General features: G+C 41.5%; 1 protein-coding gene across 1 annotated transcript; it reads left to right on the forward strand.

The window, feature by feature from the left end:
* The first annotated feature begins 2,354 nt into the window (after window positions 1-2,354).
* On the forward strand, window positions 2,355-27,199 carry LOC124117543 (beta-xylosidase/alpha-L-arabinofuranosidase 2-like). Its single transcript, XM_048380776.1, has 13 exons — window positions 2,355-2,517; window positions 3,390-3,516; window positions 7,728-7,890; window positions 9,260-9,430; window positions 11,830-11,921; window positions 12,710-12,933; window positions 14,435-14,688; window positions 15,610-15,835; window positions 18,349-18,438; window positions 19,076-19,320; window positions 20,997-21,197; window positions 25,160-25,334; window positions 27,015-27,199. The coding sequence occupies exons 1-13, from the start codon at window positions 2,355-2,357 to the stop codon at window positions 27,128-27,130; spliced, it is 2,247 nt and encodes a 748-aa protein (XP_048236733.1). The 3' UTR covers window positions 27,131-27,199.
* Window positions 27,200-27,320: the final 121 nt, after the last annotated feature.

Genomic DNA, 27,320 nt, shown 5'->3' on the forward strand with positions numbered 1-27,320 from the left:
ATCGATCCACGCAATTGGGATCGATGACATGCATCAACCAAGTCAGTGAGCCTGACCACCCGATCCATTTAGTCGCCTTTTACGACAAGCATAGTCACCTTTTACGGCAAGCATGGGTTGCTGAAGACCTATTCTACCCCGGAATCTTCAAATATGTATTCTGTATGAATATTTAACATGTTTTAAAAAGTTTTGATTCGATAAATCTCCTTTGATATTGTTTGTTGAACGATGAAACAAACATCCATAGTCTTTACATTTAATTAAAACTCGATTATATTGTAAGTTTAGATTGTACTTCTCAATTTGTCCATGACATCAACAAGCTTGTTTTCTCGTCCTCCGTGTAGGTCGCCTTATTTGTTTTTCTACAGATTCTCTCGGGAACCACCATTCAATACCTCTGATCAACAAAAACAAATTCTTCACAACACATTCAAGATGCCCAACGTGTACAAAGGACAAACTGTTTTTCAAAGAATCAGAGGCCTAAATAACATAAATAATTCTGGGTCAAGATGCCGAACACACTCACCCATCCAACTACTCTCCGCTAGTTTATAGAAGACTATTTATTGTATTTACCTCATAATTTACGCTCGTCACGAAATGGCCGAAATAATGCCGAGGTGACGTTAAACTGTAACTCACTCACTCACTCATAATTTACGCATTTGGCTTAATAAAACCAGAACCACCAAACACAGACTCCCAATTGAAACTGGTAGATGGTAGAAACTGGTAGATGGTAGAAACTGGTAGATGGTATAACCTCAGAAGTGAAGTGAGTGAGTGAGTGAGTATGGTTTTACGCCGCTTTTAGCAATATTCCAGCAATATCACGGCGGGGGACACCAGAAATGGGCTTCACACATTGTACCCATGTCGGGAATCGAACCCGGGTCATCGGCATGACGAGCGAACGCTTTAACCACTAGGCTACCCGACCGCCCCTCAGAAGTGAAGAGTGGCTTTGCTCTTTCTTTAACATCAAAATTGGTGATGAATTTCATTTGATACTAGAATGCCATGAATTGGACCATTTAGTAAATAAATATGTCCCATTATATTAGTGTAGATATCCAAATACAGATAAATGGGTTTCACTTATGACTTGTTCTTATGAGCCTCTTCTCTTACGGGGGCGGTCGGGTAGCCTAGTGGTTAAAGCGTTCGCTCGTCACGCCGAAGACCCGGGTTCGATTCCCGACATGGGTACAATGTGTGAAGCCCATTTCTGGTGTCCCCCGCCGTGATATTGCTGGAATATTGCTAAAAGCGGCGTAAAACCATACTCACTCACTCACTCTTCTCTTACGACAAGCCCAGTATGTAATATGAGGACTGCGTATGCTCCACTAACTATTGTTTCATTACTGTGTATATTATTTTTGTCTCATGAGATTCATGAGAAATAAACATCTTCTTCTTCTTCGGGAGGCCCCCTGCCTTCAAGCCCCACTCGTCCGCGCCAACGTCTACCAAATAGTTGTATTGTTAGACTATGAATTTGTTAAACACCCCAGATAGTATTCTGAAAGTGAGTGAGTGACTGAGTATGGTTTTGCGTCGGTTTTAGCTATATTCTAGTAATATCACTGCGGGGACACCAGAAATGGGCTTCACACATTTTACCCATGTCGGGAATCGAACCCGGGTCTTGGGCGTGACGAGCGAACGCTTTAACCACTAGGCTACCCGACCGCCCCGTATTCTAAAAGATTTAAGTCACAACCATGTTCATTAATCTTAACTTTCAAAATCGTCCGGACGCGTGACTATCCGGGTTAGATTGTGTGCTCAGCAGCCCAGGCTCGCTGACTTGGTCAGTGCTTGTCATTGTATCCCAATTGCGTAGATCGATGCTCATGATGTCAATCACTAGACTGTGTGGAATACAACTTTCTTTCTTTCTTTCTTTGTTTGTTTGTTTGTTTGTTTAACGCCGCACTCAGAAATATTCCAGCTATATGACGGCGGTATGTACATAATCGAGTCTGGACCAGACAATCCAGTGATGACGCATTTGGGATCGATGATATGCATCAACCAAGTCAGCGAGCCTGACCACCCGATCCCGTTAGTCGCCTCTTACGATAATTACCGAGGGAGGCGTTAAACAACAAACAAACACACCAAACCGTCCGAACTTTACTATGATAACAATGTTAAAGTTGATTTCTGACTCAGCATAATTTTTATTTCACGGTTGATTCAGGCCAAGGATTTGATAAGACGTCATTACGATAGACAACATTATATTTAGCCTGACTCAAAAATTGTTTTAGCCCACAGCATTCTGATATCTGGCGCCTATAAAAGAACCGTTTCACGAATTTCACTGTGTCACCATGATGGCTTCACTCGTCGTCGTCGTCGTGTGTGTTGCAGCCGTGCACGTTGCTCATGGCGCGCTGCCGTACCAGAACACCAACCTGGGGTGGGATGCTAGGGTGGATGACCTCGTCAGTCGTATGACCTTGCAGGAGATACAAGTCCAACTGGCCAGCGGTCAAGGTGAGTCTTCGGAGACTTCGCTCAAACGATCCAAACAAAATACCTGGTTCCTCCAGGAATTACTTACTGCATGAATCCGCTTGCCTTTATTCGAAAACATTGGTGCCACTTTGTTACCATAAATGAATTTCTTTAAATCGAGATATTGTTCTCATTATTTTAATTAATATAATATTTTCGCAACATTTCCAGATTTTTCTCGTTAATTCGTTTATTTTTCGTAATTTCGAATATTTTCTCGTTACTTCTATTGTCATTGAAATAACGAGAAAGTGGCACCGTTAGCCTTTCGTACGCTTATATTTGTTTATTTGTCTGTTGTTTACCGCCGCACTCAGCAATATTCCAGCTATATATGACGGCAGTCTGTAAATAGTCGTGTCTGTACCAGACCATCCACTGATAGACATCATGAGCATCGATCTACGCAGTTGGGATACGATGACATGCATCAACCAAGTCATCGAGCCTGACCACCCGTTCCCGTTTGTCGCCTCTTACGACAAGCATAATCGCCTTCTACAGAAAGCATGGGTTGCTGAAGACCTCTTCTACCCAGGATCTTCACGGGGAGACAAGCATGGGTTGCTGAAGACCTAATCTACCCCAGATCTTCACGGGTCCGTACCCTTATAACAAATATTAGAGAAAGACTACTTTCCTTAATGTGACACAACATTGAGCCCATTTTGGGATTCGAATCCAGATTTTCAGAGACGAGTTGATTCTTTAAGCACCAAGCACCGTTATGAGTGTTGGGTATCTTAGTTGAAAAAGAGGGCGTGCATTTCTTCTGTTTTCGCAATGGCTTTGTTTTTCATCGGTGGCGATGTTGCATGTGTAGTCGATGTTGTTGGTTCTGTGTCCACCAGGCGAGTCTCCAGCAATCCCGCACCTGGGAATCAAGAACTACGCCTGGTGGACCAACTGTGGCCGTGGGGATGTCGCAAAGAACGCCACTGGGTTTCCACAGTTTATAGGAATTGGTGCCTCCTTTGAGTGAGTCTTTATATGCTGTAGAATCGTCCCGTGTATACAAAACGCTTACCTTTGCCGTACATTTTGTTTTGTGACAAGCTATTTGGTACATTTAACCGCCCCGACTTCTTTTCCTTCTGTATTGCGTCAGGTTTTGTTTGTTTGTTGTTTAACGCCGCACTCAGCAATAGCCATCTATATGACGGCGGTCCGTATATAATCGAGTCTGGACCAGACAATCAAGTGATTGACATCATGAGCATGGATCCACGCAAGTGGGATACGATGACATGCAACAACCAAGTCAGTGAGCCTAACCACCTGATCCCGTTAGTCGTCTTTTACGGCAAGCATAGTCGCCTTTTACGGCAAGTATGGTTTGCTGAAGACCTACTCTACCCCGGATCTTCACGGGTCAGTATTAACCATCTAGTGTCTGAAATGAACATATTTTACCTTTTTGCCTTTTACGGCAAGCATGGTTTATGAAGACGTCAAGCCGTCATCTAACTGTCGTGTAATTGTTCATATAAATATTGTTCAAGGCGGCGTAAAACTAAACTCATTCTTGCTGTCAAGTCAAACTACTTTACATATCGACATTGATTCACTTGTCGCGTTCAGCGAGCCTTTTTCCAGTTCGATATCGACATCGATATTTCTGAGAGAGTTACATTGCGCTGTCGACATGCACGTCGCTATGTAAGCGCAAACATCTTGGACGCGACGTTAAACCCCATTTCATCTCACCTCAACAATATATTTGGAGTGAGTGAGTGACTTGGGTTTAACGCCACTTTTAACAGTATTCCAGTTGTATCACGGCGTGTGAGCTTAATGTGGAAGGAAAGCTCGAAGTGATGCAGGTCCCAGACGTTTACCACTTCGGTGAAACCCACGAGCACGGGTATGGTGCTGACAAATCTAGAAACATGATCGGGGCGAATCGGGATTCGAACCCACAATCATAGGTTTCTGGCGTGCCCAAGAGACGCAACTCTGCACAGCGAATCGCGGCCCCTTAGACGAATGGGCCACCCGTGCCCCCTAAAAATTTGGAAGTGAGTTGATATGGGGTTAAACGTCGCGTCCAAGATTATTGCACTTTACACATTCTAATTTTCAGTACTACGCGTATTTTATTAATCGGTTTGAAATTTACTTTTGTTTGTTATATGTAGTCACTGGTCCATTGTCTATACACCTTGGTCTGTTACAATCAAATTTGTAAAAATCGCCACTGGACAAAATATCCGCAACATAGTATCACAATGTGAGTTACGTGAATTATTTGTTTTGAAATCTGTGTGAAATAAGTGCCGTACAACACGAGAGAGCTGCCTTCTGATTGGTCATTCCATTTTTCGGTCAAAGTTCGCGCAAAGCCGGTCTGGCGTGACCCGTAATGTGATGTCCTCAGATCTTTGTTTAGCGGTAGCGAGAACTAAGATCTGATTTTAATGAGATTGTATCCTGACGCGTATTCTGATTGGCCGTTTCGGCGCATGGCGGCCTCAGTGAGAGAGGTGACGAATCGGCAAATTTTATGATTCTTGACGGCAGCAATGTTACAGAGAGTGTAACGAAGGTGGCACGCGCTGCGTAGGAGGTTGTGCCAGGAACTTGTGATAATGGATTCGAGCCCTGATTATGCTGCTAGGTTTGTCAACACCATACCCGTGCTCGTGAGGTTCTTTCACCAAAGTGGTAAACGTCCGAGGCCTGCATTACTCAGGGCGCTCCACCCCCCCCCCCCCCCCCCCCCCCCCCCCACACACACACCCCATGAAATGAATTTGCGCCCACATGATCACTACCATGTTGAAATGTTGTAAATAGGTGCCGAAAATGCAAATGTTTTGATTTTTAAAGATAAATTGACTAAACTGCCAAGCATTTGTGAATTATGCGAAATTGTGTTTAATTTCTTAAAGTTTTAAATCAAATTATATTTCAAAAAGTAAAGTGTTGAAGTATCCTTTGAATGCTAACAAAGCGCCAGTACATTTCAAAGCGGCCTTAAAAGGACCCAGCCTCTTTCTAATTATCACTTCTGGCCTTGAGACACACTATATATGCGTTTATCTATTTCACAAAGAGCTGGTTGAGCAAGGTCATAAAGTAGGGTTTAATTGGGATTGTACACTGGAATTCCAGATGGAGCACACACTGGTGCAATGACAGATATACAAAGATATAGAAACTGATTTAAGTTGATAAAGTCTTCAATCTGTGTCAATGTCATCAAGTGTTTAGAAGGCGAAAGAGAGATTTGCCTGCTGCTTTCAGAGGAAAAAAGATGTTTGGAACACTGACTGATTAAAAGGAAGAAAAATCCCAGGGCCCCGGAATGCGAAACGATCAGTTCCTATGGAAGAATTACAGCGTTTGGCTCAAATTTTGTAAAAAACATTTATGAATATTTTAACTCCCTCATATGATAGTTTGGGTTTTCGTGCGCATATATAACCTGTACCTTGTCACTCTAGTCTAACACTATGGTCACACCATTGTTACCCTATTGTCACACCATTGTCACGCTGTTGTCACATTATTGCCACGCTATTGTCAAACTATTGTCACACCATTGTCCCGCTATTGTCACATTATTTTGTCCCGCTATTGTCCCGCTATTGTCACACCATTGTCACGCTATTGTCAAACTATTGTCACACTATTGTCACGCTATTGTCACACCATTGTCCCGCTATTGTCCCGCTATTGTCACATTATTGCCACACCATTGTCCCGCTATTGTCACATTATTGCCACGCTATTGTCAAACTATTGTCACACCATTGTCACGCTATTGTCACATTATTGCCACGCTATTGTCAAACTATTGTCACACCATTGTCACGCTATTGTCACATTATTGCCACGCTATTGTCAAACTATTGTCACACCATTGTCCCGCTATTGTCACATTATTGCCACGCTATTGTCAAACTATTGTCACACCATTGTCCCGCTATTGTCACATTATTCACACTATTGTCACGCTATTGTCACACCATTGTCACGCTATTGTCACGCTATTGTCAAACTAGTGTCACACCATTGTCCCGCTATTGTCACACTACTGTTACACTATTGCCACAACATTGTCACAACATTGTCACACCATTTTCACACAGTCGCTCTGATGTCATCATTGCGACTGCTCGGACGACAAACGTTCCCCAAGTCAGTAGTGTGTGGCAAGAAAAATATTTAATATCGAATATGTTTATAAAAAGGGACAAAAGGAAGTATACCTGGAATTTGTTTTGATGTAATTTGAAAATTGAGAGAACTTTTGTAGAATTTAATTATTTAACCATCACTCATTCCTGCAACAGTTTGTAAAGGTAATCTGCAGGAAAATATGTAAATATAAATTTGTAGACTGGGGTAAGAATTTTTTTATAAAATTAATCGGGAGGCATAGTTTATTTTTGCTCCTCGGTTTATATCAGCTGAACCACACCTTGTAAAATAATAAAATTATTATTTACTTCATAATTTGTCACGAGGGTTTTTTCTCCAACAAAAATGTCATTTGCCATGGTAAAATTGAAACACTGTTTAAAGCAGCGTTAAACACACTCACACCCACACACACCATCAACACCCACCCTCAGGGCTTTGGCTGAATTTCACCCCACGCTTTGTTTTTAAATAAATAAAAGCGACACAACCCTTTCCAAATCTCTGCTAAAGGCAAAGTTCATTGTATGATTCCTACCATATCATTAGCATGTATTTCATGCACACGTGCTCAAAATCGTACACTCGACCCTGCCTTAAGCAGAAATTTCATTTGAAAATTGAAAGGGTTTTGTCGCTTATATTTATATTCCAATACGAAATACAGTTTGGTAGAAATTTGTTGTGTTTGGTCATGTCAATCGTACCACGTTGAAATTCTTTTTCATTCTTTACTTTACACAATACAGTAAACTACATTTATAACGAACACGCTTATAACGAACTGGCGGATATAACGAACTGTTTTTGGTCCCATCCATTTGCTGTAATTATGTTATATATGTGCTCATAACGAACAACGGTTATTACGACCTAAATTTGCTGGCCCCTTAAATTCGTTATAACCGTAGTTTATTGTACTTTAGTCGTTTATGGTTATTCCCAACAGTTGAATATGTAATTAATTACTGGAATCTGTTTCGTTGGATGATTGAGACCTATCATTCTCTGGTGTTGACAACGTCACGTGACCTTTTCTTCAGTGCGGACCTTGTGTACCGGATGGCCGTAGCCACCAGTACGGAAGTGCGGGCCTACTTCAACTACTACATGGCGCGTCACGCAAAAATGCAAATACATATGGCCGCCAGCTGTTTCAGCCCTAATGTCGACACATTTAGAGATCCTCGCTGGGGCAGAGGGCAGGTAAATAAGAAAATCTACTTTCTTAAAGTTGTCACCATTAATCAATCCATATACCCGTGAAGATCCGGGTTAGAATAGGTCTTCAGCAACCCATGCTTGCCGTACAAGGCGACTACGCTTGTCGTAAGAGGCGACTAACAGGATCGGGTGGTCAGGCTCGCTGACTTGGTTGATGCATGTCATCGATCCCAAATGCGTGGATCGATGCTCATGATACTAATGGTAGTGGATAAAGCGAGCAATCCAGTCTGTACATGTGTATTATTGGTAGTAGATGTAGCGAGCAATACAGTCTGTACATGTGTATTATTGGTAGTAGATGTAGCGAGCAATACAGTCTGTACATGTGTACTACCGGTAGTAGATGTAGCGAGCAATACAGTCTGTACATGTGTATTATTGGTAGTAGATGTAGCGAGCAATACAGTCTGTACATGTGTACTATTGGTAATGGATGTAGCTAGCTACATGCTTGCTATATTGAGGTAAAAAGGTAATGAAGCTCACTCATTGAACTTTTCCAGACAGTATGACATGTTTTTTTAAATCTCGCAGATTGTCTCGGATATACGCATGGCACTTTCTCGCATCCCTTTTTATGCGTTTGTTCCACATTCTGCCCGCTCATCCTCTGTTCTGTGAAATACCTGCCATGTTGAAAAACGGCCTCGCTACACATTATATTAGAAGGTGTCTTATTCCAGAAGCTCCAGCCTTTGGTGTTTACATTTGAGAACCTTTCACAACTTTCCTGAGATACAATCTAGCAATGTTCTTTCTACCAAGGTTTCAAAAAGCGTCATACGACTCTTGCTCAGAAGTTGTTTGATCAAGGGTACAACATTCAAGACCTCACTCAAGCTTTTAAAAAGGTTTATTGTCGACATGTGGAGGACATTTCCAAATTTGACGCATCAGTGACAAAAATAGTGACCGATGCAGTTCCCTATTTTAAGTTGTGCCATATGTTCCCGTGTTTTTTCAAATGAACAACTAACTTGCCTTTGTAATTGTATCGATTCCAACATGAGTATAATGTGAGAAGCCCATTTCTGGTGTCCCCCGGCGTGATATTGCTGGAATATTGCTTAAAGGCGGCGTAAAACTATACCCACTCAGTCACTTGCATGTGTTTGTGACGGGTGCCACCGGTGGGACTGGATACGCCCACCTTTTCGCGAACTCTTGGTATCAGCACTCTGTGATATACATATAACACATGCTCATTATAAAGTCGGAATCGAGCAATCGACTCTGCCTTTAGCTGATAATTTTAATGAATATGGAAAGTGTTTTGTCGCTTTTATTTATTTATTTATTTATTTATTATCTCAACAACATTCACGGACTGTCACTTTATTCATCCCAGGAGACTTTCGGGGAGGACCCGTTCCACGTCGGTGAACTCGGCTACATGCACGTGAAGGGCCTTCACGGAAACGATACCCGCTACGTGAGGACCAGTTCCGGGTGCAAGCACTACGTCATATCCGGGGGTCCTGAAGACTGGCCTATCAGTAGACATGACTTTGACCCCAAAGTAAGACTCGTGTATTGGATGTTTTAAAATTACCTTCGCCTAAAACGTCGTTATCTCGTGATGTCATGACAACGAACCTTTTGAAAATGTGTTGTTGATGTTTTTAATAACAACAACAACAACTTGATTCTCTGAAGGTAAAGTTAAAGGTTTGAACAGAAAGAAAAATAGAGATGGACAAGAAAAATCAGTTCATAAAACAAAACAAATTGTTCAAATCCAATGAAAAACACTTTTACAGGCAACTAAATGCACCGAATGGCAGTGATGAGAAAAGACCTATCATGGATTCCAGTGAAAGGTTTTGGAAACAGTTGTGGTCTTTTCCCAGCACCATTGGTGTGTTTCATTACACCTGATTGCCTGAAAAATGTAATTAAAAAGTCCATATCAAATACGGCGCCAGGGCCTGATGGTTTTCGAATCCTGTATTGGAAACTGTTCCCATGTGTCAAAACGCCTTTACTGTTTAAATTCTCTTGTGCATAAGGGGATGTTCCACCTTAGTTGGGCAAAGGGCTAACAATACTTCTCCCAAAGAAAGGTGATCTGACTGACCCTTAAAACTTCCGCCCAAAAACTTACCACCGTAACCTCTCAGTGTGTTGGATAGACTACAGAAAAGCTTATGATTTTGTACCTCACGAATGGATTCGGAAATCACTGGAATGTATTGACCTCCCCGAGCGACTACTTGTTTTACTCAAGTCTTTAATGAATTGCTGGTCAACTCAACTTGAGATGTATTCGCAGGGGCAGGTGGTGACTTCGGAACCCATTTCTCTTAGAAGAGAAATATTTCAGGGCGATTCCTTCTGGCCTTTGCTTTTCTGTTTGTCATAAAATCCTTTAAGCATTTTGCATAGCAAAGAGGAAGGGTATCATCCTGGGCCTCCTCAGTACAGATCCCCAACACCCCTTACTCACCTCCTATACATGGATGACCTTGAACTTATTGCCAATGGAGGATCCACACTAAAAAAACAGCATCGTACAGGCATGAACACGAAGAAGATGTCGGAGAGTCGAGTTCACTGACGAATAACGATTTCTTCTCCGACACCGAGATGGATGACAGCGTGTCCACCTTCGTCGAAAGGAACGTGTGGCTGCGAACTGCGTTCGACAGGTCGACAGATTCGGTGCCGGGAGTGGGATGGTGTGGTTGGCCATGTACACGGAGATCTGACTTTGTGGTCGTTCAAAGGAAATCTGACAGCAAATCCTTACATCGGCCAAATTCTTCAGCCTCAGCATCTTCCGATTATCAACCGATGGTCAACATGACAACGCTACACAACACACAGCTTGTGGCATTGTTGCCTTCCATCATAATACAAACGTCAATGTCTTGCTATGGCCTTCAAGATCTCCGGATCGGAACCCGATAGATTATCTGTGGGGTGAACTCGATAGACGTGAACGTCAACGTCAACGTCAACGTCAACATACACCACAGACACTCGCACTGGGCAAACGCGTTGCAGGAAGAATATGGGAGAATTCCACAGGACAGAACCCGTAGATTTAGTCTGTGCCAAGGAGGTGAAGAGCAGTACGTATCCGTGTGACAGGACCATCAGTGTTGCCATTATGTCTACAGAACACGTGACTATCACCATGCTAAGTTTCATCCTTGTGTCAATCAATTAATTAAATTATACCCATTTAATTGAACACAGTAACTCTTTTCACAGTTAGCCTTTGCGTTTCTTTTCTTGAAGATTGTATATCCCACAAATAAACTGTACTGGCACTCAGTTCGCACCCAAAGAAGACTACTTTTACGTGGTTTTATTCATCAAAATATAATTTGAATTAAAAAGAATTAAAAATTAATTAAATTTTGCCCTTTTAGGCACAAACTAACAACGTCTCAAGCATGGTAAGGGTCATTTCGTTGCAAATTCGTTTTTCACACAAGTCTTCAGTGAATCATTTTATTTTCACGCTAAATTAACCTGCCACAGATTCCATTTTACAAACTGTAGCAGGAATGGTCGGCTCGGAGTCAGTATACTGTGTCTGAGTTGGGTATTCATGTTAAACTGCGGCATGGTATCTCATTAGGCTAGCACTATAAAATCGGCATTAGTCCGGACTAATACAAGCAGCCACATACACACACACACACACACACACACACACACACACACACACACACACACACATACGCGCATGCACGCCTCTGTATAAGTTCAATAATCTTGGACGCGACGTTTAACCCCATTTCACCTCACGTTGATAAAGAAAGAAGTGCTCTTCTAAAATATGATGCGGCCGTCAAGTGCGGCTGTTTCAATCAGAGGGGATTATTGTCATTTGAAACCTTTGATTGTTGCAATAACATTTTAATATGGTTGGCATTATCCAAGAGTTTCCCATTTATCATGAACCAGGTAAGCACTCGTGACTTGAGGACGTATTTTCTGCCGCCGTTCAGGAGATGCGTCGAGGCCGGAGCCTACAGTCTCATCTGTTCCTATAACCTGTAAGTACGCGTTGGCTGTAATGTGATGTCATACTATTGTAGTGTGAACAGTAATAGCTGATGACGTCAAAGACGCTTTTACGACATAGGCCAAGGTGATACCTTTTTATGCTAGTCTCTTTTCAAGTACCTTACTATGAGTTCTCACGTGGATGAAAATAAATTGATACCTGTCAACAACTCGTGGATGTATTTGAAAATTATATCAAGGACGCTTTTAGAACACGTTAGGATTGATAATGTATCTTAATGTAATCAACTGGGGCTTATTCCCGTGAAGATCCGGGGTAGAACAGGTCTTCAGTAACACATGCTTCCGTTTAAGGCGACTATGCTTGTCGACTAACGGGAACGGGTGGTGATGCTTGCTGACTAGGTTGATGCATGTCATCGATCCCAATTGCGTGGATCGATGCTCATAATGTCGATTATTTACAGACCGCCGTCATATAGCTGAAATAATGCTGAGTGCGGCGTTAAATAATAATAATAATAAGTGCATTAAAATGCGCCTGATTCCATTCACCAAGTGGATGCTCATAGCGCGACACTATTATTACCCCGGTCAATGGATCAGTGAGCACTCGATTTTCATTCTCAGCTCCCTGGGGATCCTACAAACAAACAACTGGGGCTTAAATTATAACTCTTTCATTATTTCTCCATGGAACGTCTCCATGTTCTCGGGGATGTCGGGTTAGAATAGGACCAAAGCGACCTATGCTGGTCTCAAGAGAATATGTCAACATTACCTTTGCGTGACTTTTGACCATGAGTATCTCCCGCAGCGTTAACGGCGTCCCGGCGTGTGCCAACAAGGAGATCCTCACTGACATCCTACGAGGGGAGCGGAACTTCAAGGGTTACATTGCAGCCGACGCGGGGGAGATCATGATGATGATCTATCATCGCAAGTTATTCAAGACGAAGATGGAGGCTGCTGTAGCCTGTCTGAAGGCTGGCTGTAACCTGGAGGTGGAAGGGGGCACTGGCCGGGCATACCTCGAGTTGGGTACGTGCTGGGTAGGCAACAAGGCAGACAAAACATACTGGTTCACTATGATGCAAAACATATTGGTTCACTTTGATGCAAAACATACTGGTTCACTATGATGCAAAACATGCTTGGTTCACTATGATGCAAAACATGCTTGGTTCACTATGATGCAAAACATACTGGTTCACTATGATACAAAACATGTTTGGTTCACTGATACAAAACATGCTTGGTTCACTATGATACAAAACGTGCTTGGTTCACTATGATACAAAACATGCTTGGTTCACTATGATACAAAATGTGCTTGGTTCACTATGATACAAAACATGCTTGGTTCACTATGATGCAAACCATTTTTGTCTATTATGATGCAAAACATCCATGGACAAGTCTAATGCAAAACATGCTTGGTTAACAGTGATACAAAACATGCTTGGTTCACGATGATATTAAACATGCTTGGTTCACTATAATACAAAACATGCTTGGTTCACTATGATACAAAACATGCTTCGTTCACTATAATACAAAACATGCTTGGTTCACTATGACACAAAACATGCTTGGTTCACTATGATGCAAAACATGCTTGGTTCGCTATAATACAAAACATGCTTGGTTCACTAGGATACAAAACATGCTTGGTTCACGATGATACAAAACATGCTTGGTTCAAAATATTACAAAACATGCTTGGTTCACTATTATACAAACATGCTTGGTACAAAATATTACAAAACATGCTTGGTTCACTATGATACAAACATGCTTGGTTCACTATAATACAAAACATGCTTGGTTCACGATGAAACAAAACATGCTTGGTTCACTATATTACAAAACATGCTTGGTTCACTGATACAAAACATGCTTGGTTCACAATGATATCAAAACATGTTTGGTTCACTATGATACAAAACATGCTTGATTCACTATAATACAAAACATGTCTGGTCCAGGCTCGATAATTTACAGACCGCCGTCATATCTCGTTAAAACTGCTTAGTGCGGCGTTATACAATCAACAAACAAAACATGATTCTCGTGATGTCAATCACTGGATTGTTTGATCTGAGCCTATTAACTACACAAACCGTCACATAGCTTGGATATTGCCGAGTCAGCGTTAAACAAACAAACAAAAGACGCTGTGAAGTGGAAGACAAGAAGCCAAAGAGTGAGTGAGTGAGTTGGGTTTGACACCGCTTTTAACAGTATTCAAGTTATATCACGGCGTGACAGCTTAATGTGGGAGGAAAGCCCGAAGTGATGCAGGTCTAAGACGTTTACCACTTCGGTGAAACCCACGAGCACGGGTATGGTGCTGACAAACCTAGAAACATAATCGGGGCGAACCGGGATTCGAACCCACAATCATAGGTTTCTGGCGTGCCCAAGGGACGCAACTCTGCACAGCAAATCGTGGCGCTTTAAACAACTGGGCCACCCGTGCCCCCAAGAAGCCAAAGAAGCGTTGTTCGCACCCTTACATCTTCTAACATTAATGTTGCAGCGGATGCAGTCAAACAAGGGAAAATATCTGAGACTTTTGTCCGGGACCAGATGAAGCCTTTGATCTACACCCGAATGAGACTAGGAGAGTTCGACCCGCCCAGCATGAATCCCTATAACAATCTGGATGTACACAAAGATGTGCTGAACAAAGACCACATCGCTCTTGCTCTCGAGGCAGCCATGAAGAGCTTTGTCCTGCTCAAGAACGAGAACAACTATCTTCCTCTCAAGGCTAAACTGAATACAATTGCTGTGAGTATTCTGTGTAATACATGCTTAGTCACATCGTCATCAACATCAACATCATCAACATCACATGCATGTATCGTGTGTACATCAAAGACAACGACGGAAGTATCATTTGTCCAACGAAACAGATTCCGTTGAGTGTAAAAGGGAGATAATCTCCATCGAAAAAATCATTCTTGTTTGCCACCATCAAGTATGAGTGTATAGTTTCTATCTTCGCAATTGGGATTCGATGACATGCATTAACTCAGTGATTTATGTTAGTCACGTTTCACATTCTTGTCTCCGTCGACGCGCTAGTCATGTTTGTCTAGGACCCGGGGTAGAATTGTCCCAAAGCACCCCATTGTTTGTTGTAAGAAGCGACAAAACTCGGAACCCGTTGGGATTCCGGTCAGAATGAGCCCCTGTCAACTTCTGCTGGTCGTACGAGGAGAATTAATGGAAAGGCTGGTCTGGCTCGGTGACGTTGTTGCGTGCATGTCAACGTAACCTGTCGGTGTGGATCGAAGATCCGGGGTAGAATAGGTCTTCAGCAACCCATGCTTGCCGTAAAAGGCGATTATGCTTGTCGTAAGAGGCCACTAACGGGATCGGGTGGCCTTACTCGCATACTTGGTTGATGTATGTCATTGTATCCCAATTGCGTGGATAGATGCATGATGGCAAACACTGGAATGTCTGGTCCCCACGCGATTATTTACAGACCACCGTCATATAGATGGAATATTGCTGAGTGCGGCGTTAAACAACAAACAAACGTTGCTCGTAATATACTAGTATTTAAATCACTGAATTGTCTGGTCAAGAATAGATTATTTACAGGCCGCCGTCATACAGCTGGCATATTGCTAAACAACAAACAAACAAAGCTTCTTCTTGGTGTTTCTCCCTTGTAACAAAATCACCTGTATGTCTCACTAGGTGGTCGGTCCGATGTCAGACAACAAGAACGACATCAGAGGAGATTATGCATCCTACACAGACCATAATTTTGTGGACAGCGCTCTCGATGGTTTGAAAAACCTGGCTAATCACGTGAACTATAAAAGTGGCTGCGGCGACGGTGTGACCTGTAATCAGCTCAAAAACAATGACGTCATCAGTGCTGTTAGTGGCGTCGATGCAATATTTGTGTGTCTTGGAGGAGGTAAGTTATAGACTGACTGGGACAATACGTATAGCGATACCCCACTGGGCACGCTTTCGCACGTGCAACTCGCAGTTACCTCGTAGTTCGAGGGTTTATTCTGATGCACTGGCACCATGGCACAGGGCACAACATTTCTAGTTACTCAAACACACATCGTCGACTCCCCGAACACTGGCTCCTCATTTACGTCGAAGCATAGAAGTCTTCTCCTTTCTCCAACATGTGCGACCATCACAACAAATCGTATTTGGTAACTGAGGAAGATAACTATCAGCCCCCCCCAAAAAAAAAAAAAAATAAAAAATAATAATTAAATTTAATAAAAATAAAAATAAATAAATAAATAAATAAAATAAATAAACATATATATATATATATTAAATACAAATAAATAGAAACAAAAAGCATATAAAAATAAATAAATAAATAAAAATATTAATAATAAATAAATAAATGAATGAATGAATGAATGAATGAATGAATGAATGAATGAATGAAATTAAATAAATAAATAAATAAATAAATAAATAAATAAATAAATAAATAAATAAATAAATAAATAAATAAAATGCAGGCTCATACTTTTGAATAAAGAACATATCTGGTTGTGGAGCTGGAGCTGGAAAATATTTAATCTCGATTCAAAATCCCAGGCACACCCAGGATATCAAATGGTCGGTCCGTTAGATTTAACATTTTGGTTGAAACTAACGGCTATTTTCGTGGTGCTGACAAACCTAGAAAAATAGTCATTCGAGCCCACGATCATAGGTTTCTGGCACGTCTAAGGGACGCAACTCTGTTCAGCGAACTGCAGCACCTTCGACGACTCGCCATCGGTTCCCTCTACACTATCAACAAGAAACCTTTGATCCAGAAATACAACATGGCGCAAAGACATTTTGTAGCATACTTAACTATTGATGCAAGTACCTGTACTGTCATAAAGCGCACATGTGTAACACAGAAGGTAAACCAAATTGTTTTTTGCTTGTTGTACCTTCAAAAGTAAGAACGAGAACATGGCACATTTCAGTTTAAATATGAAATATTAAACTAGTAAGCAAACATATTATGAACACAAAACTGGTAATATGTTTTCACAACAATGACTTCCTGAAACTTTGTTATTGTTTTCAAGGAACATTGATATATCTACAGTGGTAAAGTTATCAATATTATTTTTCATAATTAGTCTTTTCAAAGTAACATAATAGCTACAATGTTGTAATATTATTTCATAATGAGGTAAATCTGCTCATGGAGGCATGCATATATTGTTAAAATTTAGACATAAAACGCTGTGAGTGCGGTTGTTATTTTTACCATGAAATATACATCTATAAGAGTTACCTCCATAATGGTCATATGTTTACACCTGTATCCTGATACGTCAATTATTTACACTGTCGAAAAGTGCAAATATTTCGCCACACGGAAATGGGTCAACGTTTCACGTAAGCGATTCACTGTAGGCCTGTCTCCGTCCCTTTCGACAGACTGACCCGCTTCACGGAAATGGGTCAACGTTTCACCTCAGCGAAATGCTTTTAGGGGAATAGCAGCTGCAGGCGAGGAGCGCAAGCGCTCTAGGGCCGCTAAACCAGTCTAGGACAGGACGTGGCTCCCTGTCATGATTGTTGCCGAATAACATAAACATGTTTAGTTTAATAATTTACAGTAAGGAATGTTTTCAAAAATATTTTCATAATTATTTATGTATTTTGTATGTTCGCGTATGAGTATACATATGTGAGACAAAGATGAAGTTTATTTTAAAAGTTTGGTTACATCATTCCAACAATTACCCGTGAAGATCCGGGCTAGAATAGGTTTTCAGCAACCCATGCTTGCCGTAAAAGGTGACTATGCTTGTCGCAAAAGGCGACTAACGGGATCAGGTGGTCAGGCTAGCTGACTTGGTTGATGCATGTCATCGATCCCAATTGCGTGGATCGATGCTCATGATATTAATCACTGGATTGTTTGGGCAGACTCGATTATTTACAGACCGCCGTCATATAGCTGGAATATTGCTGAGTGCGGCGTTAAACAACCAACCAACCAACCAATCATTCCAACGATTACTCATAGTGGTCGAGGCTCATCGACTTTGTGGATTGCGTGTCACGACACACCTTCAATGTAGGACATTGTTTATAATATACGAGGTAATGACGGGTTTGTCTGGTCCAGACTGGGCGCGGGGTAACCTAGAGGGTAAAGCGTTCGCTCATCACGCCGAAGACCCAGGTTCTACCCCACATGGTTACAATGTGTGAATCTCATTTCTGCGTCTCCCTTCTCAATATTGCTGGAATATTGCTAAAAGCGGCGTAAAACCTCACTCACTCATTCTGGTCTAGAATTCATTATTTACAGGCAGCAATTGTATAGTATTAAGTACCAAACGAACAACTTAAAACAAACATTGCTTACTTGCTATCTTATCCGCAAGTGATGTGACCATAGACGTTTATCTTAACGATATGTGAACTGTATTATTTCAGGACAGACTATTGAGCGGGAGGGTCACGACCGCCACAGTGTCGGTCTCCCAGGACATCAACTGGACCTTCTGAAGACGGTCGTCAATCATGGTACGAACAAACGAAAAGGATTCTGCGGGAGCAGTCCTACCTTATTGTGCTCATCATCTTGGGCAATACCTCAAGAGACCCCTCAGCAACCCATGCTTGTCAAAAATGGCGACTAGCGGGATCGTGTGGTCAGGCAACCCATGCTTGGTTGATGCATGTCATCGATCCCAATTGCGTGGATCGATGCTCATGATGTCAATCACTGGATTGTCTGGTCAAGACTCGATTATTTATAGACCGCCGTCATATAGCTGGAATATTGCTGAGTGCGGCCAAACAGCAAACCAACCAACCAACCATATTACTAAACGCTTGATCTGATCGGGCTAAAGTGAGTCAATTCATGGAGACTTAAAGAAAGCATTTTGCCGATCTTTCCATTTAGTATCTACGAATATGTGATCCATTTAGGTTTATATTCTTATTGAAAACCCACTGCTGAACTTTGTAATACCGCTGATATAATATTAAAATAAAATCTTTGAAAAACGTGTTACCACACAAGAAATGTGTTCATATAGCCTAAATAGTTGAAGATGTTTGACGAAATAAAACATAAAACAACATAAAAACTCAAATTCATTTAGACATAATGTGTGATGGTATCTCATTTAAGATAACTGATCTCGAATTTCAGTCCAAGGTGGACCAGGAATTGTGGGTAAACGAGCTGCGTCAACCCCAATCATCCTTCTTCTGTTTAATGGCGGACCACTACAAGTCACGTGGGCCGAGGCGAACCCCCACGTGACCGCGATACTTGATTGCTTCATACCCCATCAAAAAACAGGGGAGGCAATCCAGAAGGTTCTTACAAACGATGGTCCTTACTCTGTGCCCTCTGCAAAAATGCCGTACACTGTGCCAGCCAGTGACAGTCAGGTGGGATACTACAGGAGGAAATCTGCTATAACCACGCATCAGTACTATCAACGTTTGGTTTCACTCTAAAACCCAAAGACAAGATCATTACCCTTTTGTACTGGAGTCCAAAGCTCCAGGAAAACACGTACACGGAGGGACAAAGCAGGGTTCAGCAAATGCACCACCAAATCCCCGTTTCAAAGATTAACTAAAATCCTTAATCTTAACCCTAATTAATTGTTTCCATTCACAGAAAGTAGTTGAGACAAGTGGAACTTATACCATGTAGATTCTCAAAAATCAGTATTTGCTGGAAGTGTTGAAATCTCAGAAAATTTTAAATCATATCATTTTTTTTAATTTTGTAGACCACTATCCCACAAGCAAACTTCATTTTATCCATGTGTGACCATAGATATCAGTGCCGTCGCCAGCGGGTGGTGGTGGTCCCGATTTTTAAATATAGAATACTTGTACAAGTGCTACTTGTACAAATATTTGCCCTGCCATAAGGTCCCTGCCATTTGCTGTATATATGCTGTATATATGCTTCTAACAAACTGGGGCGGTCGGTTAGCCTAGTGGTGAAAGCGTTCGCTCGTCACGCCGAAGACCCGGGTTCGATTCCCGACATGGGTACAATGTGTGAAGCCCATTTCTGGTGTCCCCCGCCGTGATATTGCTGGAATATTGCTAAAAGCGGCGTAAAACCGTACTCACTCACTCACTTACTCTAAAACTATGATCCCACCAAAGATATCACATCCATAAAGTTTCGTCAGATTCCATGATAGATACACAAGTAATTAGACGCTCACTTCACTTTCAATTTCATCTAATCACATGTGATTTTAAAAATAATTGATGATAAATGTCCCTAGATATAGGTCCTGTAACATGTCGTGACCTCTAGTGACCTTGACCTTAATTTCCAATGATCGAAATGTTTCTGATGAATTAATCAGAAATGACATAACATTTAAGTTTGCTAATTTGACCTCAGTTGAACTTGACCTGAAAACGGAGGTCACCCAAATGTCGATGGGATTATGTATACTAAGTTTAATCAAATTCCAAAAATAAGTTATTATTAATCACAAGTTAAATTTTTTATGCCTTCTCAATACCAAGTTACCTTGAACTTCTATGTTATCCAATTATTCCCCCAAGGGTATAAAGGAGGTGCATCAGATATGAAACCTATAATTACAGCCCTAAGAGCATGATTGAGAACACAGCGGCTCAAATTTGAGGAAACACATTTAGCTGCGCCCCTTACAAGGGGCTTCCTTAATACTGATATGGTACTGTTAACAGGCGGAGGAGAGTGAGTATTGTTTTTACGCCGCTTTCTAGCAATATTCCAGCAATATCACGGCGGGGGACAGCAGGGGGGGATGGGCTTCACACATTGTTCACCATTCAGCTTTCTTTGTTTGTTGTTTAACGCCGCTGCATGACGGCATTCTGTATATAATCGAGTATGGACCAGACAATCCAGTGATTGACATCATCAGCAGCGATCCACGCAATTGGGATATGATGACATGCATCACTCAAGTCAGCGCGCCTGACAACCCGATACCGTTACGGCAAGCATGGGTTGCTGATGACCTATTCCTTCCCGGATCTTCACGGGCGTCACCATTCAGTATACACACTAATCAAGACTCGTATCGCTCTCACGTTGACAGATCCCACCAATGACTGACTACACGATGGACAGACGTACTTACTGGTACTTCAAGGGCGACCCGTTGTATCCTTTCGGCTACGGGCTCTCCTACACCACCTGGCGTTACTCGGGTCTTCAGTACAACCACAACATCAACGCCGGAAGTGACCTCAAGGGCCAGGTCGTCGTCAGCAACACCGGAAATTACAACGCTGATGAGGTCGGTATAGACGCTTGTCTTTTATCAGTTTGATTTATCAACGTTTTATTGCTAAACTGTCCTTCTCAAGAGTCGGCTATGTACAGGCCATATTGATATTACTGCAATAGCTTTGCCTTCAGCATTAAGAAACATATATTACTGTAATAGTGCTGTCTTCAGTGTTAAGAAACATATACTACTGCAGTGGTGCTGCCTTCAGTGTTAAGAAACATATATAACTGCAATACTGCTGTCCTCGGCGTTAAGAAGCATATATTACTGCAATAGCGCTGCCTTCAGAGTTGAGAAACATATACTACTGCATTAGCGCTGTCTTCAGCGTTAAGAAGCATATAGTACTGCAATAGTGCTGCCTTCAGCGTTAACAAGCATACACTACTGAATTAGCGCTGTCTTCAGCGTTAACAAGCATATACTACTGCATTAGCGCTGTCTTCAGCGTTAAAAAGCATATACTACTGCAATAGTGCTGCCTTTAACGTTAAGAAACATATATTACTGCAATAGTGCTGTCTTCGGCGTTAAGAATCATATATTACTGCAATAGCGCTGCATTCAGCATTAAGAAACATATATTACTGCAACAGTGCTGTCTTCAGTGTTAAGAAACATATATTTCTGCAATAGTGCTGCCTTTAGCGTTAGGAAACATATATTACTGCAATAGTGCTGTCTTCAGTGTTAAGTAACATATATTACTGCAATGGTGCTGCCTTCAGTGTTAAGAAACATATACTACTGCAATAGTGCTGCCTTCAGCGTTAAGAAGCATATACTACTGCAATAGTGCTGCCTTCAGCGTTAAGAAGCATTTATTACTGCAATACTGCTGTCTTCAGCGTTAAGAAGCATGTAAAACTGCAATACTGCTGTCTTCGGCGTTAAGAAGCATTTATTACTGCAATAGCGCTGCCTTCAGAGTTGAGAAACATATACTACTGCATTAGTGCTGTCTTCAGTGTTAAGAAACATATATTACTGCAATACCGCTGCCTATAGCGTTAAGAAGCATATACTACTGCAATAGTGCTGTCTTCGGCGTTAAGAATCATATATTACTGCAATAACGCTGCATGCAGCATTAAGAAACATATATTACTGCAATAGTGCTGTCTTCAGTGTTAAGAAACATATATTACTGCAATAGTGCTGCCTTCAGCGGTAGGAAGCATATATTACTGCAATAGTGCTGCCTTCAGCGTGAAGAAACATATACTACTCCAATAGCACTGCCTTCAGCATTAAGAAACATATATTTCTGCAATAGTGCTGCCTTTAGCGTTAGGAAACATATATTACTGCAATAGTGCTCTCTTCAGTGTTAAGTAACATATATTACTGCAGTAGTGCTGCCTTCAGCGTTAAGAAACATATACTACTGCAATAGTGCTGCTTTCGGGGTTAAGAAACATATACTACTGCAATAGTGCTGCCTTCAGAGTTAAGAAACATATACTACTGCAATAGTGCTGCCTTCAGCGTTAAGAAACATATACTACTGCAATAGTGCTGCCTTCAGCGGTGGTAGACATATATTACTGCAACAGTGCTGCCTTCAGCGTTAAGAAACATATCCCTCACTCATGAGTGAACCTGATTCACATTGCGTCTATCCTCCTTGGTAGAAAGACGGCACTTTCACAAGTTTTATAGAATGAAAAGTGGGACAACGCAACATTATCTATGTTATATGGTACCTGTAAAAACCTTGGATTGTCCACATTATGAAACACGTAACACCAACGAATACTATGAGCCTAATTGCCGAAATGAATTATTTAAAAAAAAATGTTTTACCTTCCACAGTCTCCGCCTCCACGCGAAAATCAGATATTCCGCTGCAAGTTAAAACGAGGATACAGTGATCTGAACGGTCACAAATTTGAAACATTTGTTAGCGATAATGCTGAATGTTCATGTGTTTTTCCAATGAAAGTGCTTTACACTACCTATTTACTCGCCCAAGTTATACTCGATTAGATCTGAAAGTTATTATTATGTTAATGGATATGACCTTCGAACCGTCCTGTTTGGTAACGTCAGCCTAGACAAAGAAATACTGCTGAATATCGTTGACTCTAAACATCATTTCTTCTCGATGAAATAAAGATTTGTCTGAACATGCACTCTTACATATATCTCACCAACAACTGTTTACCTTTGATGTACAACATGTGACTTAATATCAAGTCTATACTACTGTATATCTACTGCTGCGACCGCCTCCGTGGTCTAGTAGTAGAGCGTCCGCCCGGAGAGCGGAAGGTCCGGGTTTCGATCCCCGGCCGCGTCATACCAAAAGACGTTAAAATATGGTACTTGTTGTTACCCTGTCTGGCACTCGGCATTAAGGGGCTAAAACAAGGACTGGTCGGCTCGGGGTCAGTATACTGTGTCTGAGTGGGATATTCATGTTAAACTGCGGCATGGTATCTCAGTGGGCTAGCACTATAAATCGGCATCAGTCCGGACTAGTACAAGCAGCCATACACACACACACACACGTGCATGCACGTCGCTATATAGGTGCAATAATCTTGGTCGCGACGTTAAACCCAATTTCACCATCACCATCTATTGCTGCTTGATCGAACGTTTATGGGGAGAGATATTTATATAGAGTCTGCCTGTTTATCAATCCCCTTTCACTGTACCAAGTAGAAATAAATATTGTTTAAAAAAATTCTCATTGTACATCAGAGTCAGCTTGATCAGTGAGATCTACATTTAAATTACCGGTCAAAAGTATGTATACACCCATGTCTGATGGTAGCTAAAAATGAAACAAACATTTTCAATGTTGATGTATTTCATACGGGTATCATATATAGTTGTGTTTTGGACAACATGTTTTCAGTGTTTCGGCGACATTATTCAACGTTTAGATAACGTTCGTAACTTCTTGGTGAAATCCACTTTAAATGATGGATCTAGACCAGATAAATCCAGTGATTATTATGAGCAAAGATCCAGACCTGACCAACCGATCATTTAAGGCGTTACGTACGACAGGCAGAGGTTCCTGGAGGCCATAATATCATTTCAAACACTGACCAGGTAATAATCGGCATTTTTTTTTCAAAATGACAGCGGTATTTCCAGTGAGAAACAGTAATAGATTATTATTTCTTTTCGTGGGGATCCTTTTTCAGTATCTCTGACTTCATATTGATCATTGACTTCCAGGGGGCACGGGTGGCCCAGTCGTCTAAGGCGCCGCGATTCGTTGTGCAGAGTTGCGTCCCTTTGGCACGCCAGAAACCTATGATTGTGGGTTCGAATCCCGGTTCGCCCCGATTATGTTTCTAGGTTTGTCAGCTCCATACCCGTGCTCGTGGGTTTCATCGAAGTGGTAAACGTCTGAGACCTGCATCACTTCGGGCTTTCCTCCCACATTAAGCTGACACGCCGCGATATAACTGGAATACTGTTAAAAGCGGCGTTAAACCCAACTCACTCACTCACTCACTCATTGCCTTCCAACCCAGTAGCCAACGTTAAATACGGCGATCGGTTGGTCAAACATAGTGCTGAACATCATAAACAGGGTATTTGTAAAATATTGTATACAGTAAACTACGTTTATAACGAACATGCTTATAACGAACTGGCGGATATAACGAACTGGTTTTAAGGTCCCTGCCATTTGCTGTATATATGCTGTATATATGCTTCTAACAAACTGGGGCGGTCGGTTAGCCTAGTGGTGAAAGCGTTCGCTCGTCACGCCGAAGACCAGGGTTCGATTCCCGACATGGGTACAATGTGTGAAGCCCATTTCTGGTGTCCCCCACCGTGATATTGCTGGAATATTGCTAAAAGCTGCGTAAAACCATATTCACTCACTTATAACAAACTACGGTTATAACGAACTAAAATGTGTGATCCCTTTGAGTTCGCTATAACCGTAGTTTACTGTATATTCACCAATGTTTATTTCTTTGTTTTTGTCTTTTTAGATCATCCAGGTATATGTGTCCTGGACGGACAGCTCCCTGAACATGCCGAAGTACAAACTGGTTGCCTTCGGGAGAGTGTACGTCCAACAAGGGCAGCACACAACCTTCAAGTTTACAATCAGTCACAAGAACCTGGCTGTGTGGGATGACAAGGATGGGTGGAAGGTGGTACCAGGTGTGTATTAAGGGACATTGGATATTCTGGGAGAGGTGGGGATTTTATCGAAAAACATTTTTTCCCCCCGAACATGTTAAAAAATATTAATGCTTCATATTGTTGGAAAAAAGAAATTACCTGCCACACAAATTACATTGTTGGAAGGTGTTTTTCTTTTTAAAAATTCAGGCTCATAGACTCAACAAAAAACATCTGGTTTCTCTAGCTGTAGCTGATAAAAAATGTAAACTCAATACAAAATCCCAGCAACTCAACCCTGTCCCCGAACGTGAAGATCCGGGGCTAGAATAGGTCTTCAGTAACCCATGCTTGCTGTAAAAGGCGACTATGCTTGTCGTAAGAGGCGACTAACGGGATCAGGTGGTCAGGCTCGCTGACTTGGATGATACATGTCATCCTGACCAAATTGCGTGGATCGATGCTCATGATATCAATCACTGGATCGGTTCTACCGGATGTGTACTAAAAAAACATTAATCACATTTATTTCTGAAAGTTTTAAGACATTTACAGAGAACTGTTAACTTCCGTTATTTGCCTTATTAAGACGGTCAAAGTGAAAAAGGTTCAACGACGTTCATCAACAAGTTGGTTATGGTGTTTCATATTAGGGAATAAAACATCCTGTGAATAGAGAAGTGGTTCTTTATTAACTTTAAAATCCCCGTTTAAGTAACACGTTGGTTATGGTGTTTCATATTAGGGAATATAACATCCTGTAAATAGAGAAGTGGTTCTTTGTTAAATTGAAAATCCCCGTTCTTCACCAACGCGTTGGTTATGGTGTTTCATATAAGGTAATATATCATCCTATAAATAGGGAAGTGGTTCTTTATTAACTTTAAAATCCCCGTTCTTCAGCAACGCGTTGGTTATGGTGTTTCATATAAGGTAACATCCTGTAAATAGGGATGTGTTTTTTATGAATCCCCGTTATTCAGCAAGAAGTTGGTTATGGTTTTGCATATTTGGCAAATGAATTATAACATCCAGTAAATAAGGATGGATATCTTTAAAAAGGGATTTAAGTTGCCTGAAATTACTTCATACACCATAAAGACACTGATTTGTTATTATCCATCGTATCTTGTTGCTTAAAATGAAAAGGAACTCAATTATACACTTCATTAACTACCAATATTCTCACATCTTAGTATGGTGATGGTATGATATGTACGAGAATGTATCCGTCTCTTCTAAGGGAGCTATCAGGCGGGGTTGATTTTCTTTTGTTTGGGACATAATATATCGGCAGTCTGATCTTCAACATACATGTAAATACTTTTGCATCTCTGAAAGGGCGAGTAATTTGAGATCGCGAGAACCACGAGAATGGATCCAGGGGTTTGAGAAGTTTTACAGACATGCTTTGTTTGTTTGTTTGTTGTTTAACGCGGTACTGAGCAATATTCCAGCTGTATGAATAATCTGTAGTGATCAAGTCTGGACAAGACAATCTAGTGATTGACATCATGAACATCGATCCACGCAACTGGTATATGATGACATGCATCAACCAACTCAGCGAGCCTGACAAACCGATCCTGTTAGTTGCCTCTTACGAGTATAATCGCCTTATACTTACCGAGATGCGAGCCCAGGAGATGTTGAGGATGGACTCAAGTCTCGATTGTCTTAATCCCCAGTCACTGATACACATGTTGATGTTTGTTGCAGGCAAGATGAACCTCTATGTGGGAGGCCAGCAGCCCCATCAGAAGAAGGCCATGAGTTCCAATGTTTTAAGCGGACAGTTTACCATAACCGGAACCAAGGTCCTTGGTAAATTCTAGGATGGAGCTGACATGGAACTGGTTCTGTAGAGAAACATGTCTTTGTATAATAAACAGTATATCTCGTTACGTCGATTCTTGTTATGCACTTTAACCTTACAGATGCATATGATCGCCTGGTTGGTGGAGTGGATAGAACCCCTGGCCGCGTCATTTCAAAAGACGTTAAAAGATGGTACTTGCTGTTACT

The sequence above is a fragment of the Haliotis rufescens genome, unplaced genomic scaffold (genome assembly GCF_023055435.1).
Source record: "Haliotis rufescens isolate VD_foot unplaced genomic scaffold, xgHalRufe1.0.p SCAF_33, whole genome shotgun sequence".
In the NCBI taxonomy this organism is placed as follows: Eukaryota; Metazoa; Mollusca; class Gastropoda; order Lepetellida; family Haliotidae; genus Haliotis; species Haliotis rufescens.

Excerpts from the sequence above, each read along its gene's own strand:
- LOC124117543 (XM_048380776.1), top strand. The coding sequence starts at position 2,355 with ATGGCTTCACTCGTCGTCGTCGTCGTGTGTGTTGCAGCCGTGCACGTT. Across the intron at positions 7,891-9,259 it reads CTCGCTGGGGCAGAGGGCAG|GAGACTTTCGGGGAGGACCC; the intron begins GTAAATAAGAAA and ends TATTCATCCCAG. Across the intron at positions 11,922-12,709 it reads CTCATCTGTTCCTATAACCT|CGTTAACGGCGTCCCGGCGT; the intron begins GTAAGTACGCGT and ends TATCTCCCGCAG.